The sequence below is a fragment of the Corapipo altera genome, unplaced genomic scaffold (genome assembly GCF_003945725.1).
Source record: "Corapipo altera isolate COAL_440 unplaced genomic scaffold, ASM394572v1 0, whole genome shotgun sequence".
In the NCBI taxonomy this organism is placed as follows: domain Eukaryota; kingdom Metazoa; phylum Chordata; class Aves; order Passeriformes; family Pipridae; genus Corapipo; species Corapipo altera.
Window position 1 is genome coordinate 25,828,478 of NW_020884872.1, and position 18,833 is coordinate 25,847,310.

At 36.3% G+C, this 18,833-nt stretch overlaps 1 protein-coding gene across 2 annotated transcripts in view; it reads left to right on the forward strand.

The window, feature by feature from the left end:
* CUL4A (cullin 4A) overlaps positions 1-18,207 on the forward strand; it is a 36,490-nt gene extending 18,283 nt beyond the window's left edge. Inside the window, exons 10-20 of one of the 2 annotated variants that reach the window (XM_027640349.1) lie at positions 2,590-2,708; positions 5,194-5,386; positions 6,817-6,921; positions 8,619-8,729; positions 9,105-9,190; positions 10,212-10,319; positions 11,524-11,637; positions 12,772-12,877; positions 15,450-15,622; positions 16,481-16,633; positions 16,895-18,207. In XM_027640349.1, coding sequence (XP_027496150.1) covers positions 2,590-2,708; positions 5,194-5,386; positions 6,817-6,921; positions 8,619-8,729; positions 9,105-9,190; positions 10,212-10,319; positions 11,524-11,637; positions 12,772-12,877; positions 15,450-15,622; positions 16,481-16,633; positions 16,895-16,990 — 1,364 coding nt within the window. In that variant the 3' untranslated portion in view covers positions 16,991-18,207. Of the gene's footprint in view, positions 1-2,589; positions 2,709-5,193; positions 5,387-6,816; positions 6,922-8,618; positions 8,730-9,104; positions 9,191-10,211; positions 10,320-11,523; positions 11,638-12,771; positions 12,878-15,449; positions 15,623-16,480; positions 16,634-16,894 lie in introns of those variants that run through there. The other variant, XR_003527186.1, reaches the window with a different exon arrangement.
* The last annotated feature ends 626 nt before the right edge of the window (positions 18,208-18,833 follow it).

The window sequence follows — 18,833 nt, forward strand, 5'->3', positions numbered from 1 at the left end:
AATTGTCTTTTCATCTTTATTTCCCTTACTGCTGCAAAACAGATGTACCTGGTAGTCTGGTATCTTTGAGCTCCATCACTTACATGTTTGTTAATACTTACATGTTGTTATAAATACCTCTTCCACGTCTTTCTTTGCCCCCTTTAAAGATGACATATGCTCACAGTTTTCTCTCAGCTGCTCTGGGAATGGGTCATGACACTGTTTTCAACATATTTATAAAAATAAGCATGGTCACTCCATCTTAGCTACTTTTAAACTTATCATAAACAGAAGAGGTAAGAATCATTATTTTTTGTTGATATATGTCAATTTTGGTTGCTCTTCAGTATTATTTTTAAGTAACTTTTTCCAGTGATACATTTGCTTATCAGGTGCCTTAAACAGAAAGTATGTGGTCTTGTTTTAAATTGAACTTTCTCTTGGTTTACGAGGTACATGAACCATCCATGTAAATATGGAGAGGTTTGTACATTATTCTAGTTACTATGCTTCAGGACTCTAGTGTTGTTGGATCAGCTCTTGCATTCTGTGTCTGCACTTAAAAGAAAAAAGTTAAAAAAACCAGCATCACTTGACTTGCATAACCTTCTGTATTCATTTGATTCAGAGCATGTTGTAATATGCTTATAACATCCTAGTATTCTGTGCAAGTAGAAGAAAATACTGCCTTTTGTAGGTTTTCTTCATTAAGAGAAGGCATGTGAGGTAGTCAGTTTGATATGGGAGAAAAAAGCTTAAAAATGCAGTCTGTGTAAGAAACTCTTTTTGTTTTTCCTTGTATCGCTACAACTGCCATTGGCTAGATATTGGGGTTTTCAGTTGTGAGTACAATAATTTTTCCAAGGCTGTGCCAGTGGTTTCTGAAAGCTGTATGAAACTCTTAATCAGTGGACTTTGCTATATGTCCTAATCACATAAATGTGTGATAAAATTTTCAGTCACAGAGCTCAAGCTAGAAGAAGAGGGAAGGCTAAACTTCATGATCTAGACTGTAGTAAAGCAATTAGTGTATTGGTGTCTTTAAATGAGTAGTAGATGATTCTTGGATGTGATGAAATGGGCATTTCTGAATTAAGAGAGCACGGGATGTTCAGCATGGAGAAGAGAAGGCTCCAGGAACACCTCATTGTGACCTTCCAGTACTTAGCGAGGGCTTAGAAAAGAGGGAGAGTGACTTTTCTACGGAGATAGTGATAGGACAAGGGGGAATGGTTTTAAACTAAGAGAGGAGAGATTTAAGAGTAGATTTTAGGAGGAAATGCTTTATTTTGAGGGTGGTGAGGCACTGGAACAGGTTACCCAGAGAAGTTGTGGATGCCCCATCCCTAGAAGTGTTCAAGAAGGTTGGATGGGGCTTTGAGCAGCCTGGTCTGGTGGGTGGCCTCTTTGGCCATGACAGAGGGGGTTGGAACTAGCTCATTTTTAAGGTCCCTTCTAATCCAAGCCTTTCTATGATTCTTTGATTTCTATGATTCTAACTCCTTGCTCAATGCCAAACCACCTGTATTTGAGACCGTGTAGTCTGTTATCTTACATTTAAAGTACATTCATTCTTCTAGTATCTCAAAAGTTTAGGAAATCTCAAAATATCAGACAAAAGTTTACCTGACATCATTCTTGATCATTGCTTGCCTTTCTGAACATGTAAGTAAATTATAATACACAGTGAAAGTCTTTTTAAGCTGAAAATTACAGTAGAATATGGTGTAATTCTTTAGTGATTGAAAATCCTTTGTAATCTAATACCATTTAAAAATTGGCCTAATGAAATACATTTTGTGAAGTGGGACAGTTGTGCAGTGTCAGCTACACTGATGATGTGAATTGTCAGCCTTTGTAAAATCAAGCTTTGTGGTTTTAAAAAAATGTCATAAATCTTTGATGCTATGCTCCCATATTACTGAAGCCTCTGTAACTGATACCAGACAATGTATCTCTGATTACGCTGGAACTACATTCATTATATTCTCGAACGTAAAAATGTGTACTAAGTTGTTATTTCCTTATGTGCCTTTAGCTTCACTTCTCCATTTGTTAAACCAAAGCTTAGTCTCAAGTAGGGTGAATTAGTAAAGCAAAAGTTGCTTGAAAGGAATTTGTAGTCTTGTGTTATTTCATCGGTAGGAGCATAGAGCATTCCTACCACATTCTTAATCTAAAAACATGGTTCACCATGCTCCACAGAAAAAAATCTCAAAAAGTATTTATCTTTACTTTAAATTTAGGGCAGTTTACTTAGCTTACTGTTTTCTTTAGAGATTCTTGATAGAACTGCATCCTGTAAATTAAGCTCTCTTCAAAATTAAGTTCTCTGCAAAAGGCTTACGGTCATCACCTTGTTGGGAAAGTACTTCAGTTTAAATGCTTTTTAAAATAGCATACCATAAATCATTTCATCCTCTTTAAACAAGAGAACATATCACTTGCTTTCTGAAATTTAGTTTTAAAATGTTCATACTTTTTAAGCACACGGGAGGGAGCATCTTGTCTTTTCCTGTATTGCATATAGATTTCTCTAATATATTTCTAACTGTATTTATGCAACTGTATTCAAATTTGCTCTTTCTTCTAATTTAATTTTTTTAGGGCTTGATAACCTGCTCGATGAAAATAGAATATCAGATTTGACTCAGACATACCAGCTGTTCAGCCGGGTAAAAGGTGGGCAGCAGATCCTTTTGCAACACTGGAGTGAATACATCAAGGTATTTCCAAGATCTGTTACTGTTGTCAGAATTTATGCTGTTACAAATGTCTTCTGTCAAACCCAAGAATAATATGTAGGTGTGTGCATCAGAGTTCTGTTTTAAGCAAATATGGGGAGGGATGTTAATGCTTCCCCCCCAGTAGCAATCACATGATGAGAAACAGCAACACCTGTTTCGGTTTTAAATTTCTACTTGGAAATTGCTTTCCTTATAGGTTTGAACATTATACGAGATGTTTTGGTTTGCTCTGCTTTTAAATAGAACCACACGCACATGTGTGTGGAGTATGCTGGCCTGTACTCTGTGTTGTTTTACTGCAAGTACACTCAACTGTTTACATATCTGCAAAAGCATCAGAAACATCAGAACATTGCTATTCTACAGTGCTACACAGAACCAACCTACAGCAATGCTGATGAATGTTTAAGCTATTTTGAAGGAAATGCTCCTACTGAATAATATGCATATGGTATACTGCCCTAGAGAGTGCATTTTAGTGCTCTTGTGAGATGAAGGCAGGAAAGCTTCACAGAAGATTTTTGTCTGTGGAGCTGATAATTCCTGCTGGGGTGGTTCTCCCCTGAATTGCTTGTGTGTTCATCAGCCTTTAGGACTAAGTGCACAATATCAGTTCATTTCAGAGGTGCCTTTCCCGCGCACCTGTGTGTGGAGTTTGGCATGATCCACCAGTGTTGCAGCCCATGGGAGTGGGATATAGACACCCCTCTGTCCCCCAGAACTGAGGTGGAGTTTACTCCACAGGGTGTCATCCAGTGTCCCCATACACAGCCCATGGATCCATAGGCAGCTGGGCCAGTTGAATGGTTTGCTGTGGCTGAGGAGGAACATCTTTCTCCTTACTTGATCCCAGATCAGGCTCCTGACTTAACTCTTGTGCTGCCTGCCACTCCATACATAGACTCTTTTGTGATCTGTTTCAACACAGTACCTGGGCAAGGTCAGTTTTATGCCTCTTTAGCAAACTAAAGAGGCCACAGAAAAGTCCAAGGAAAGAAGTAGAAGTTCAAGACAGATAGGAAAATAAGGAAAGGAGGACCTGAACCTCTCCTTTCAGAGCAGCAGGTTGCTAAGTTGGTTTATCATAGACTAAATCACACACTCAGAGCTGTGGTTTTGAGATGGCTTTTTACATACTCAAAAAGTTAGAAACCCTCTTCTGTAGTGTCAGTAAATCTCATTTTGGACATTCTGTATGACAAAATGCATTAAAGAGAGGCTTCGAGAACTTTTAAAGTTTGTCTTGAGCTGAGTTATGGTCTGAAGGTCTGTGCTGTATTGTCATCACGTTTTTATGACTCCAGAGGTGGTACTTGGCTTTCTGTATCTCGATTTGCCATTTGCAAAATGGGGGGAATGCCTTGCAATTTTATGAACAGAACTGATAGAGACTGTGAGATGCCCAGATACTGTGTTAATGAAGGAGAAACTGTGATAAGTGGAAGATCTGATGGACTAGGTGATCATCAGAGGTCCCTTCCAGCCCAGACCATTCTGTGACTCCGTGATACACATGTTAAATCTAAGGACCTTGGGCAGCTTTGTGTTCATCTTCACTCTGAAATGTTACTTGAGAAAAATCTCCATGAATATGGCAATTGCTAATTATGTATTGAAGTGGAACTTGTGAGGTTTGAAAGGGATTTCCCCATATTTTACTGTTGTTGTGGCTAACATGCTTCAGTTGATGAATATAGTAGTGTTTTGCTGTTACTGTGCAGCTGTTTCCCCTTTCTCACCTTGAAAAACTGACCATTCTGTCCAGGGCGCTGATCAGTGTTACTAAGCAACTGTAAGCAAATCGTCCAGTAAATTTAAATCCTCCGTTACAGAATATTTTGAGTCATTAGACAGATGGTGTTGTATCTAAGATAATAAATGTAGGACAAGAAGTGAAAGTCAAGTCTGTGGCTGCTTCCTGTGTATGGGAAGGTTTTGTTTCCTTGCAATTCAGCTAGGTTTTTTTTTTTGCTTCAGAACCCTTAGTGAAAGAGGAATCTTGGAGTGATGAGGAGCAGTTGAATTTTTGCCACCTGTTCCATCAGTAGAGCTCTCTAGTGGACTTAAGAAAAATAGTGTGAAGTTTTCTATTACACTTAACATTTCTGAGGCAGTTTCCATGTAATTTATTTTACATGAATCATGTAGTTCTCTAACTGTAAACTTGCACGTCATAGTCATGTCTACTGTGTATTTATTTTATTTTTTTTTTTAGCATTTGTCTTGAATGTATATAATCTTTAAGTCAAACAATAATGTATGAAATCCATTAATGTGTGTCTGGGTTTTTATTTTAAATTTCAATGCATCTCATTTTTTGAAAACTTGAAGTCACATAAGTAGCTCCGTAAAAAAAAAAAAAATTACTCTTTCTAATGAGAAATTTTATAAGGGTGAATGTGTCTGTTGGGGGAGATAGGTAGCACTCTAAAGTATTTTACTATCAAAAGTGTTTGTTTTACAGAACTTTGGGACAACAATAGTGGTTAATCCTGAAAAAGACAAGGATATGGTGCAAGAGCTACTAGATTTTAAGGATAAAGTGGACCATATCATAGAAGTGTGCTTTCAGAAAAATGAAAAATTTATAAACTTGATGAAGGAGTCCTTTGAAACATTTATCAACAAGAGACCAAATAAGCCTGCAGAATTGATAGGTACACAAATATTTTTCTGTAAAATATTTCAAAAATCTATAGAAAGCATGATAAGATATTGCTGCTGAGTGTGCTAGTGCAATAGTGGTGCAGTACACATTCTGCTTTAGGAGACTCGTTTTTGGGATACGAGGCAAACGTTAACCTGGGAGCATCGCGGGTTCCAGGAGCTTGGGTGTGCTGTAGGTGTGAGCACGGTGTCCTGACGGAGCATGTCACCTTCTGCTGCCCCTGCGCTCTGCTGCTTGCACGGTGCTGGTGCTAACAACTGCTCAGAGAGCGTGGTGCTGGTGCTACCAGTGGAGTAAATGCTTAGGGAGAAAGAGCAACTGTAGCAAATAAAAGGGAACTGGTTTTCATTGTGATAGTAGAGGAGTTCTTTGGATGTTCTGGATCTTTGGGAAACGACTAAGCATAGCCCATCTATCTGCCTTGAAGGCTGAGGTTGGGATAACGATTTTAAAGCTTTCAGATACAAGGAATTTTAATAGAGGAAATGAAATTCGAGACCTTGAAAGGTGTACTACTACATATTAAGGGGGAAAAATAATAAATATTTTAAAAATACTATTACTTGGTTTATCCCTGATCCGGCAAAAGCTATTCTGACTATTTTGCCTGCAGCAAAACTGAAGCTGTGGCATTTTACACCAGGAGAGGATCCTGCTCCTTGGTTGTTTGTTTTTCCTCTGTACGTTATTTTACCTTTATTCAGCTTATTTTGTGACTTCCTTCTGAAATCAGCTTTATGTAGGACAGATTGCACAACACAGTGATGCAGGTTAAAGCTGTGATATGGGCTGCTGTCATTTGTGGATCATGGTGTTTCTGCTCCTGCAAAGGTTTCCTTCTTACACAGAAGGCTGTATAAGGATACTAATGTAGCTTAATAAATACCTAGCTAAACTCAAGGCTTAACCTTATTTCTGGCATTCTGAAGCTACTAACTTCAAAGTAGTGCTTCTGTTTAAATTTTGATATGCTCCCACCAAGGAGCATGAGGGACATGGTAAAGGTCTACAAAAATATAGTCCTCTTTATGTTGTTTGTTTCTGTTTCTCATAAATACATTCATATGCATTGTATGCTTCCAAAACATTGTCTTTCAACAAGAAATGTGCTTGTTCAGACTCTAACACAAAGTGTGGGAATTTCTAATGTGATAATTGTAATCATTATACTGTATTCATTTTTTTCTTGGACTGTTACTTTTTGCAATAATTTTCCACTGTGCTGGTAGTACAGTAGGACTCTGTCTGTGTTCCCACTGAACATAAGGGTGGGAAAAGGGCAAATAGAAAGTTTTACATTTATTCTGTATTTTAACATATAGTAATATTTAACACATAGTAATATTTCAAGTGGGAGATGCTTCAGTTGGTTATTTTAGATTTATTTTTAAGCTGTTAAATGATTTTATTTATTTGTAGCAAAATATGTGGATTCCAAGTTAAGAGCTGGTAATAAAGAAGCAACAGATGAAGAGCTGGAAAGAATCCTTGACAAAATCATGATCATATTTAGATTCATTCATGGTAAGAAATAGCACTTCACTGCTGATGCAATTGGAACTGTTTTCCTTGCTCCTAGCAGAGATGCTTTCCTCTGAATGTAAGAGATCCTTTTCAGCATGGGTTTCTGCTCTACTTGGTCTTTAATTCAGATTGCCTTACACCTGAAGGAGCACAATAAATACACCGGGGGGACAAACTAGTTCTATGGAGATTGGCAAGTTACAGACCTTTCGCGGTCTGTGGGTGGAGACCTGAGAGTCAGAGCTGTTGCTGGAAGTTTTTTCACATAAATTAACCGCATCTGTAGCCACAGCCTCTCCTCTAACAACAGAGAACGGATGGTAGTACAGATTTTCTCTTCCCTGTCTACCTCGGTAGTTGTGGGTGCAAGTAGGTGAAAATCCAGCAACTAATGACTTCTCTTTTCTCATCATGGCTGAGAGGGAACACAGCGGAGGGCTCAGTACAACAGGAAAAAGTGTTATTGCTGAGTTTTACTGCCTTTGAAATGCACTTCCCTCATGTATGTCCCTGTCTGAGCAAAACACTTAAATGTGTTAGGAGATTTTTTTTTTTCTAGATGGGGTATCAGGAAAAAAAAGTGGTCTAGTCTAATAGAGATGCATGGTCACTGTTTTGGGGGAAGTGGAACACGTATCCAGGGCTGGGGTGGAATGAGCAGGAATGACCCAATTCTGTATTAGTTTGTTCTGAGATCTGTCGGGTTTTGTCTTCATAAAATCCAAAACAAGTATAATATAATGGGAAAGCAGTCAAGTCATAAAGTAGTATCATTTGCATCATGATTTTTATCAGCTGGAGATGGTGATTGAAAACAGTTGCAATGGCAACTTGTCAGTGTAAGAAGTTAATTTCTGTTAATTCTGAAATTTTCACCAGCTCTTTTTCTCTTCATATTTTTTGAGCTAAAAGTGCAAATTTTATTTTGAGCTGTCTAGTGTTTAAAGAGCAGATGATAGTTAGTAGGTAGTTTCTGGGCATTGGACTTTCTGGTGATGTCTTGGTGCAGCTGTTCCATGAAACATCACTTTACCAGAGGACAGGTTAGAGAAGAAAGAAGACTATGGGAGGAATTGCTACGTTGGAAGGTGTTTACAAGGAACTGAGGGGCTACTGTAGGCAGTGCAAATAGTACCTCGAGTTACAGTGAATTTGTTCCTCTTAAAAGTGAAACAACTTGCTGATACCTTGATATGTCGGTAGAAAAGATATGTGGAAGCTTGGGTTTGAGGTGTGAAAGTTTGTGGGTGTCTGTATGACTGCTTCATTTCAAAAAGCTATTGGCAAACCAAGTGGGAAGACTTCTGTCAATTTTTCTTCATCTTAGACTTTTAAAATATATTCTTTAATACATAGAAAACCTCCTATATAATTTCTTTTAATAAATCAAACCACAGGAGGGAGAATCTTCTTCTGCCCCCCCAGAGTAATTTCATGTGGTTTGCGGCTGATCCAATGGGAAATACAATGCAGTCCATGTTCCTGGGGCAAAAATAAGAAAGAAAAATTTTGCTAAATGTGTTAATAGATGTATTAAAATATAAAAAGAACAAAATGTCTGCAAGTTTTTCTTCGCTGCTGTGTAGTGAATGCTCTTCTGAGATCAGCATGCCACAAGAGAGGCTTGTGTCACAAATTATGCAAATAGAGTGTATTATTTCAGTTGTATTTTATTTTTTGTTTCAATTTCTTTACAGGGAAAGATGTTTTTGAGGCGTTTTATAAGAAAGACTTGGCCAAAAGACTGCTGGTTGGAAAAAGTGCATCAGTAGATGCTGAGAAGTCCATGTTGTCAAAGCTTAAACATGGTAGGCATATTCAGATGTGTTAAATTTGTATCACTTTTTGGCACATAAATTGGAATCCCTATTTTCTCATTTTAAGAAGTGACAAGCCAGATTTTAAGTAATAACTGAACAACTCTTACTTAAGTACTTAGCTATATATATATATCACAGCTTTCATTGTGCTCAGTGAGAACTATTGGGCTGACCTCTTAGGTATGAGACTGGTTCATTTAATGTACCTAAAAGGAACCAAATCCTTAAAATCCTTAAAAATCCACCTATTTGTGGGTGCTCTGTAACCTGGCACATGTGGCTTGACTGTCTCAGATTAAACCTGTATCGCTTGTTCTGTGCTTCTTTGTAACTGTGGGATCTTTGCTTTAATTTGTGTGACAGAATGTGGTGCTGCTTTTACCAGCAAACTGGAGGGCATGTTCAAGGACATGGAGCTGTCAAAAGATGTCATGGTACAGTTTAAGCAGGTACATTTACCTTTTGTTTGCAAACTAAATTTTCAGAAGTCATGGGGAAACATTTAATATTGTTATACCTTGGATTAAGCTAAAATTAAACAAAACAGCTTTTGAGCAGGTCCTGGTCATAATAAGAGAGTCTATAGACTATTCTATTTTTACAGAACAGAATTTATTTATTGTATATCTATTCAGAGATAAGCTTATTTTATAATTTTATTTGATTCCTTTTTAAGTAAATTGCAGTCTAAATACCACATAGTAATTTAGTCAACTGACATCTTTTAAAGTCTTTATCCCTTAATTCTGTAAACTGTTAGTGATCTGATGAATCCTTTGTGAATGGCCCACACCACAGTAACTCCCTGAAGGTTGCTAAGTATGCAGAAACTGTGCATGTCTCAGCCCCAAAGTTTCCAACCTGTTGGTAATTAAGGGAATGCTTGGAGGAAATACTGTATATACACACCCTGTTGTTCTCCCTGGGTACTTGTTTTGGGGCCTTATTGAAGACAGGATTCTGGGGTAGAGATCAATCCCAGGACACTTGCTCCTGTAATAAAATACTGAAGTAACTTCTCTATTCCAGAATTTGCAGCCTAGTTTGAATTGATGCTATGCTCAAATTATATGACAATGTTTTGTATGACAGATGTGAAAGTCCAAGGGGATCCTATTGATCTTATGGTCCCTGCCATGGCTTCTGCCATGATCAAAAGCTTTTCTTTTGCTTTATTTGCATGTGATTAGAGGTCTTTGACCTCAATATCCTGTAGAGATAGTGGTCTAGGATATTTCAAGGCATATTGTTCTTTCTTTGTACTTCAAACCACTTGCTGTGTTTTGAAACTGGGGAGGGGGGCCTTAAATAGTTACTCAAAATCTTGGCAAAGCACATCTAATCAAGGATGTGGCATGTAGAAATTTTTCATTGTTATAACTAATTTTAAATTTCTAATTAAATATATCTTTATTTTCTAATTAATATGCAGACAGTATACTTGAATGATTTTTGTCTCTTGTATTTTAGTATATGCAGAACCAAAGTGACCCAGGAAATATAGACCTGACAGTAAATATATTAACTATGGGATATTGGCCAACTTATACACCTATGGAAGTCCACTTAAATTCAGAGGTTAGTGTTTAAATTCTTCTTAATCCACTGTAGAGAGTGGAATCATAATCACTATCACAGGCTGAACTAATGCACTTCATTAAATGTTTTTCTGCTAGATATTTAAGGGGGTTATGTCATTTTAAAGATTGCAGGATTGCAAAAATTGTAGTGAGTATAATCCACTTTTTTCAGAAGATTGCTTCACTCAGTGTGGGTTTTTTACCTGTTTAATAAAAGTAATAGTAATATAAAATTAGTATAAAAAAACCTTCTATCCTCACTTAGCATTGCAGTCAAACACTTAAAGTCAGTTCACCTTAACTTAGTCAATCTTTAACTACATTGGTTAGGCACTTTGATCTAGCCAATAGTTATGTTACTGCACGTTCCTTTTTTCTGAAAGATCCTTCCTCTGTTCCCTGTAATGTGTCACACCAAACTAACCCCTGCATTGAAATAGTATTTGCACAAAAAAAGATTGCTTCCAAGTTGAGAGATTTTTGCAAAGCTTCTGCTGGTATTGGTGTAACTGGAAATATGTATTTGTAGTCCTATTTCCTACAATACCTTGTTTGATCTGAAGTGTGGGAAGCACTTCAGAGGCCAAAGGTGGGAGTGGGGTTTCCATTCAATTCAGAAAATGTGGAAGCTTTTGTGCTCTTGCTCCTGAGGCATCTTTTCCTCTGTGGCAGACTACTTTGGAATGATCTAGCCTGAGCAACACGGCATGAAAATGAAGGGGTAGAAACCCCTTACTTGGAAGTAAGAGAGTATAAATTACTGGAATCAGATTTGAATTCCAGTACAGGACAAAATACAGGAAGAACATGGGAGCAGATGGTAGTTAACAGGGCAAAGGTGTGAGATGTATGCTTTTTGTCTGATGACTTTTTGGTCAGATTCATAGTCCAGGACAAAAAAGTATTTATTTTTGATGTTTAAAACCCTTTACAGGGGGGGTATTTTATTTAAAACAAACAAAACAAAAGGTAAAAAACTCCAGGGAAATTAAAAGTTATTTTTGAATTGAGACTTTCTTTTGTGCATAATTGTACAAGCGTACTTGAGAGCAGAATTTTGCTCTTTGGATTAAAGTTTTCCCCACAAAAACACTAATTTTGAAACATGGTTGAGGAGAATAAAGCAATTACATGCATGAAATCATCTGGTATCACTGCATTGATAAAATGCTAATAAAAGTTTTTCTCTGTTTTCTTTACAGATGATAAAGCTTCAAGAGGTATTTAAAACCTTTTACCTGGGAAAACACAGTGGTCGAAAGCTTCAGTGGCAGACCACTTTAGGGCATGCTGTCCTAAAGGCAGAATTTAAGGAAGTAAGCTTTCCTGTTTTAAAGCTAAGTCTGTTGGAATAAAATTTAAGTCAATTGTTTGGAATCTAGACATGTATTGTATTTTTATAAAGGTAGTAACATTTTTATGGAGGAACAATCACAATTCAACACTGTTATTTTATATAGAAAGTAAGCTTTCTATAATTAAACTGAAATGCTGCCTTGCTAACAGAAGACAACAGTGTGATACCTTGTGGTAATATTCATTTGATAGGAATTGTTGCTCATTCAGATAAAGCAAGTTGTGATAAAGTGGGAAATTAATGAAAGAAGACTGTAGCATCTTTTTCTTTTTAATCTGGAATGGTTTTGATCACAGAAATAGAGGTGATGCTTTTAGTATGCTTAACTGATAACCAGAAGAGACTGAAGGATGTTAGTCATGGGATGACTGTGGTTAAACTTTAAATGCTTGTTGAATTATTTACCACATTGTTTCTTAATGTGGTTTTCTGTATCTTGCCTTGTAATCATGCAGTTTCATTGAGCCACAACAAAGACAAAAAACCTTGAATTCTTTTGCTAACTCATTGTGAACATGACTCTCGGAGGTTTAGTCATTACATAAGATGGATGAGCTTGTAGTTGTCAGTTGACAGAAATGTCCACAGCTGGCTGAAGAGTTCAAGTTCTTTGAACATTGCCTGTTTGTACAAACATTGTGTTACTAATAATACTGTCCCTGTGTGTCATAGTAAACCAAAGTTTTCTTTTGTTTCTTTCGTATCTGATCCAATGCCAAGATTTCTTTTGTACTAATTTATCTCCAATAAAATGAAACTTGAGTTAATTACTAAGAGATTCAATATTGATGGTGGCAATGCCAGAATTTTATATATTGTAATTAAAATGAAGTAAAGGATGGGAAGTAAATACCAGGCCATTCTAATGAGCTTCTGCTGTGTACTGTATTGCTACTGTTAGAGGAGCAAAAAAAAAGAGTCTTTAGAAATATCCTGTTTCCTCAATACTGCCTGTGTGCCAGGCATTCTAAAATGCATATCTCTTCTAGGAATAGAAAAGTAAATGTATGTCTTCTGTAACTTGTCAGATGTTGGGGGTACAGCAGAAAATTTTCTGAATATTACTTCTAATTATTTAATATTTCTCTTTTAGGGGAAGAAAGAATTTCAAGTATCGCTCTTTCAGACATTAGTGTTGCTTATGTTTAATGAAGGAGATGAATTCAGTTTTGAAGAAATTAAAATGGCCACTGGTGTAGGTAGGAAGAACACTTTCTGATTCTTAAATGTATTAATTGAGTGATTGTGAATTATGATTTGGTATGTAAATGCCTAATTTTAAGAAATTTCCCTTGGTCATTAGACAAACTTTATGAGCCAATAGGCTACAGACACCAGAAGAAATGAAAACACACTGCTGGTGTTTCTTAGTGTATTTTTCTTAGTGTGTAACATGCTTTACAAAATTAATAGTAAGAGCTGTGTAGCATATGCTACTACTAACAACCGATTAGATTTACAGAACGTATCATTGCAATTCTTAAAATTCAAGTCGTGATACACTGTTGCGTGTACAAATTATTTTCATTCCATTAGTTTCACATACTAGATTTGGAAAACGATCTGCTGTAGAATGCTGTCATTTGGGGGTGATTCAGGAGAGTATTTTCAGTTTAAACTGTTTTGAGAGCTCTTCCACCTGTTTCCTATTATTGTGGCTGGAGTGCTCCATTTACAGTTGGTCTGATTTGTTAAGAGCAGCAGTGTTGTGCTGGATGTATACTTTGTAACTCTCTGCCTCTGCACTTGAACCTGAAGGCAGAAAGGACAAAAAAACCTGAAGAAATATAGTTTTCTTTTTAACCATCTGCAGTCTCTGCCTTCTGCATTCTTATGTTCTTGCGTGGTTTTTTTTTTTTTCCAAATTCTTACACCTTCTTGAGATAGTTACAGCCATAACTCTATCATTTCTTTACTCTCTGGAAGTTCTGCATCAATCAGCAGGTTATACCGAGTAGCCCTTTGCATTTTGAAATTTAAGATTAACACAAACCAGCAATGCTGAAAGAGTATTTGAGCCCATACAAGTACTAAAACATTGTAATATATTTAGTAAAATACTGTAAAATGGGGATATCAAGAATCCTTGCACTTCATAAGGCAGTACACTAGCTTCTTAGCATCAATGCTTCAAGCTGCTTAGTCATCTACTCCATTAATGGTAAAGGAGCTGAAGAAAATCCATGCCAGTGTGAATGATAAACATCAGGATAGCCTCCAGAGAGGCCTATTAGGTCAGACTACAGTGTTTATGAACAAACATAGGTTCACACAAGCCTGATCCGCATCCTTCTTTCTCATCTTGTATTGCTGTGCCTTGGAGTTTGCATTCTGGCTGCTTGACAGCAACAGATAAAATCTGCTGCATGGACATCCATTACATTATAGCACAAAATAAAGAATTTCAATAGTGTTTTTAAGGCAGCTGGCTGGAATTGATAGTTGGGAGCTACCTATATGCTATTGCACTGAGTGCCATGTCTATATTTCTCTCCCCTAGAGAGAAGTAGTATAGGAATGTGGGTAAGAAGGACATTGGACTTATGGTCCAGAGGTTTCCTTTGGGGCCAGGATCAATGCCATAGAAGCCATTCCACCTTGTCCTGTCACTACATGCTCTTGTAAAAAGTCCCTCTTTATTATTTTGTAGGCATTAACTGACCATGGTTGGAATTTGTTTTCCAGCCACTGTTACAATAAATTACCACCAGTCTCTTTGATGAGATTGTTCCTGATAAATTAGTTAGAAAATGCATAAACTCTCACTCAGAGAAAGAATGCTTACCTTCTCTCTGGTAACTGTGGTGCTTTAAGATGTGTTGTCCAAATAGGCACATAAGAATGCAGAGTATTTCTCATTGTCAAGGAAGCCTCTAGGAGGCTCGTAACCACGGCGGTGTTGGATCAAGGGTTGCACTTGATGATCTCAGAGGTCTTTTCCAACCCGGTTCATTCTATGATTCTATGAATCTTTTACTCAGCTACCCTGCACTTCAGCACTAGATTGCAAAACCTGTCTTTCAATTTTTAGACTAAAACTCTGTTCAGGAGATCCAACAAAATTGGTGACAATCTTATATTGTGAATAAAGTATTCTAGAGAATGTTTTAATGCAAAATCTTGATACAAAACTTTTCAACATAATTATTAGAATGTTTAAGATTTCATTTTATCTACTTGTCCAAATGCTTTTAGCCTTATATATTAGTAGATAAAGTTTTCCTAACCCACTTGTTTCTACTACTTTCCTGCTGTGGGGGAAGTTTGACTTTAATAGCTATTAGCTCTACCCTCTCACAGAGCATCTTTCTGTCAATTTAGGCTTCTGGTTTTTTTTACTCTATTACATTTTTTTTTTTGGTGTGTATCAGAAACAGTGATGAAATCATAAAATAGGTGGCTTGAGTTTCTTGTTACCCACTGACTTTTTTTCTTCTAATGTCCTGTTATTACCAAACAAAACTAAAACAATAAAACCAGGCTCATGTTAATGTGAAATCTTCCATCTATTTTGCATGGAAAGCTCACTGAGATGAGCCTCAGTCTTTCTTTCTGACATACACAACTCTGTGCATGCTCTGAGCACTTACCTGTGAAAGATGTGAGACTGAGCTTGAAAGGCTGTGAGTTGTTTCCTAATTGGGACTTGGCTGGAAGAAAGTATTAACATAATACCAGTAACTTTTCAATTGTATTTCTAGATTAATCACATAAAACTTCTCATGTTAGTGCTTTGTTCTGCTTTTTCTCATATTTTGAACTTCTTCACAGAGGACAGTGAGTTAAGAAGAACCTTGCAGTCTTTAGCTTGTGGAAAAGCACGAGTGTTGATTAAAAATCCAAAGGGCAAGGATGTAGAAGATGGAGATAAGTTCATCTTCAATGGTGATTTCAAGCATAAATTGTTCAGAATAAAGATCAACCAAATCCAAATGAAGGAAACAGTATGTATTTTTTTGTATTCATTCTGTTTATATGTGAACTGTTTATCTAGGTATCCCGTGTGAAAAGACAATCTCTGCATTTCCTCTTGTAGTTTTTGCATATGGAGAAAAGCGAAAGGTATTTAATTTTTTTTTGGGTAGTCAAGATGACTCACAGAGGCAATAAAGATTTTAAAACTCATTGGAATTGAAAAAATTTAGGTTCTTTCCTGTGCTTCCAAATTTAAATGCTTATATATTAGATTGAAAGGATCTTGTAGATGTTTCATTCCATCTTAGAAGTTTCTGTGGTATTGCCGAAGTGTTGGTACTATACTGAGCTCATAAATCAGATGTCACCACGTTGCTTCTATATGTAGCAGGTAAGAGGGCTATAAAAATCAGGGTTGTCCCTGACTTTGCAGCAGATGTCTTGGTTGTACCTGAATCCCAGTGCTTGACAAAAGGTGGCATATTTTAATTAACATTGGCTTGTTTGGTTTTTGCCTGTGCGTATTAAAATTCTTAAAAGTCAAATCGGCATTTGACACAAAAGACTGTTTGGTCTGTTGAACTGGTGAGTGTTCTCTCAGAAAGCTGAAGGGAGTTTTTAAGATTTAGTTTAATTTATCAAATAGATTTAAAATAAGACATACATTATTTTTTCCTTTACATTATCTTTAATTTTATCTTTGAGTTACTTTAGCAGTACACGTCAGAATCACTTAGCTCATAACATGCAGTAATATGTGCATCTGTCTCAAGGATAAGTAAGAGTAGATGAGTTTTCATTTTATTGTAAAGGTTAACAATAGAAATATAATTAATAAAAACAGTGATAGAAAGTGATATGATTTGTGGTGTTCTATTGTTCTTTAGGTTGAGGAACAGGTCAGCACAACTGAAAGAGTATTTCAAGACAGGCAGTATCAGATTGATGCTGCTATTGTACGAATAATGAAGATGAGAAAGACTCTTGGTCATAATCTTCTTGTTTCTGAATTGTATAATCAACTGAAATTTCCCGTAAAGGTAACTTATGTTTTTGTTTGTCAAACCATCCAATGTTTATCTAAACATATGTAATACATTTTTTCTATTCAGCTTGTCCATAAGAACAAGAAATGTGAAATGTCACAGAATCAAACCTAATTATCAAGGTATTGATACTTAGTAGTAAATTAACTATATACTATGGTGCATTTTCTTATGTGGCTTTTAGCAGTCTTATTGTCTAAAATATATTTGCATTTATATTACTTACTGTTATACTAATCTCATCTTTCCTTCTAGCCTGGAGACTTGAAAAAGAGGATTGAATCTCTCATTGACAGAGACTATATGGAGAGAGACAAAGACAACCCCAATCAGTACCACTATGTTGCATAATGGAGAAGTACTTTTATTTAAAAAAATAAAAAATAAACCCAAAAAGTAAAAACCAAAATCATCCACATATATCTTCAAGACACCAAATACCTATGCTGTTTCTGACTTTCCTTTTAGCAGATTTCAGGTTGATATATATTCTTCAACCAGCTGCATGCACTGCTGTGGAAAAGAAGAAAAATGACATGTTCATTGATCACCCTTGTCAAGACTCCTTACTAATTTTAAACATCTTGGGGTGTTTTTATCTTTCATTACTCTTTTGTTCTTCTAGGTTCTTCAAAATTTAGTTTTACAGTTTTGTTTAACAATGTCATTGAAGTTGGATGGAGAGGTAAAATTACCTGTGTGAGAAATACTTCTGTGATGGATGCAAGTGTGGTTTCTTCATATAGGTGTTCCTAATTGCATCCGTAAAGTCCCTATATGCTGCATTCTTTAGCTACAGTGACAACTTGGGTATCTTTTAAAAACCCTTAATTGATGAACACTTATGTACAAGCAGTGTTGTTGAAATACACTGAATTTTTGACGTTATGAAAATCCTTAAACTTGGGTTCAGTTAATTTTCTTTCAAGTTACTACAAACTTCAGTCTGGTTTGGATAAATCAGGTTTTGAAGTGAGATCTGTGAAGTGCCAAGAGGACAAATGCATTCAGGTGTGTACTGAGCTGTTGGATTATTTAGCTAAAAAATGGATTGTTCTGTGATTACTACTTCTGCTGGCTTGGGTGGCAAAGATTAGATCTGAGTCAAAGAGGCCCTACCTCATTTTAGGGCAACAAGTGTTTCATTTTACAGCAACAGGTGTTTATGTAATTGCTGTAACATTTAGTTCTGCCTTGAAAATAACCTACAGGGAACCTACTGTACAGTGTGCTCCACTTTAAAAAACAAAAACAAACCAAAAACAACAGACCTTTTTTTCAAAAAACTTATGGTCTCAATATTGTGAAAGCATAGCTTCATGTCTTGAAAGACTAAGGATTTTGTGAGTACTTTGTTACATATTGTATATAAGTAAGTTGATTTGAACTCAAGAATGAAAGACACTGTAGATCTGTTAGATAATTGTAACTATAAGGAAGACACCATTTGTGATAATACTTAAAAGATTGTTTATTTTCCTGATTTGCATAGGGGTGTGTTTCATTCTGAAAAAGAGCTACCAAGACAGTTTTGATCACTACATAAATGAGAATTTAACTGAGCAATATTTTCTTGAGGATATCTTATAAAGTTTATGTAACTTGAGTTTTGTGCATTAGTTAAAAGGCCACCACCTCTTCTTGAAGTAAACATTGTTGTCATCTGGATCTACATATTAAAAGTCCTTATTCTGTCATCTGGTGTCGTTAATTTTATTGCATTCTCCTGAATTATTTTTGTTCCCTTTGTGTTTAGAAACTAAAAATGTTTAGTTTATTGTATTTAAAGCATATTTAATGTTATAATTTAATATAGACTTATTTTAATATTTGAATCTTCAGTTAATGCAAATAAAATCTTTAAAGCGTAACAATGTCCTAGCTTTTGTGAGAATGGCACTTCAGTTTATTTGTGCAGTTGGTTCTTGAGTGTTATTTACACAGTTCAGCTTGTAGTTCATTTTCTTTGTGTATGGAAACCGATCAGATCCATCTTACTAGACTTCTAAACCAAAAAGGAGTATGTTCCTCACAGAAATGTAACAGCCAGAGGCTTTATCCACACCAAAAGCTGGCAGTAATGTGCAGTAGCTGATAGGAAGCAGTGAGTGTGTCCTGCCTGCCTCTTCTTAGCCCAGATGTCCTGGTTCAGTGGTTTTAAAGAATAGATTAAAAGCGGTGTTGTTATCCTGAA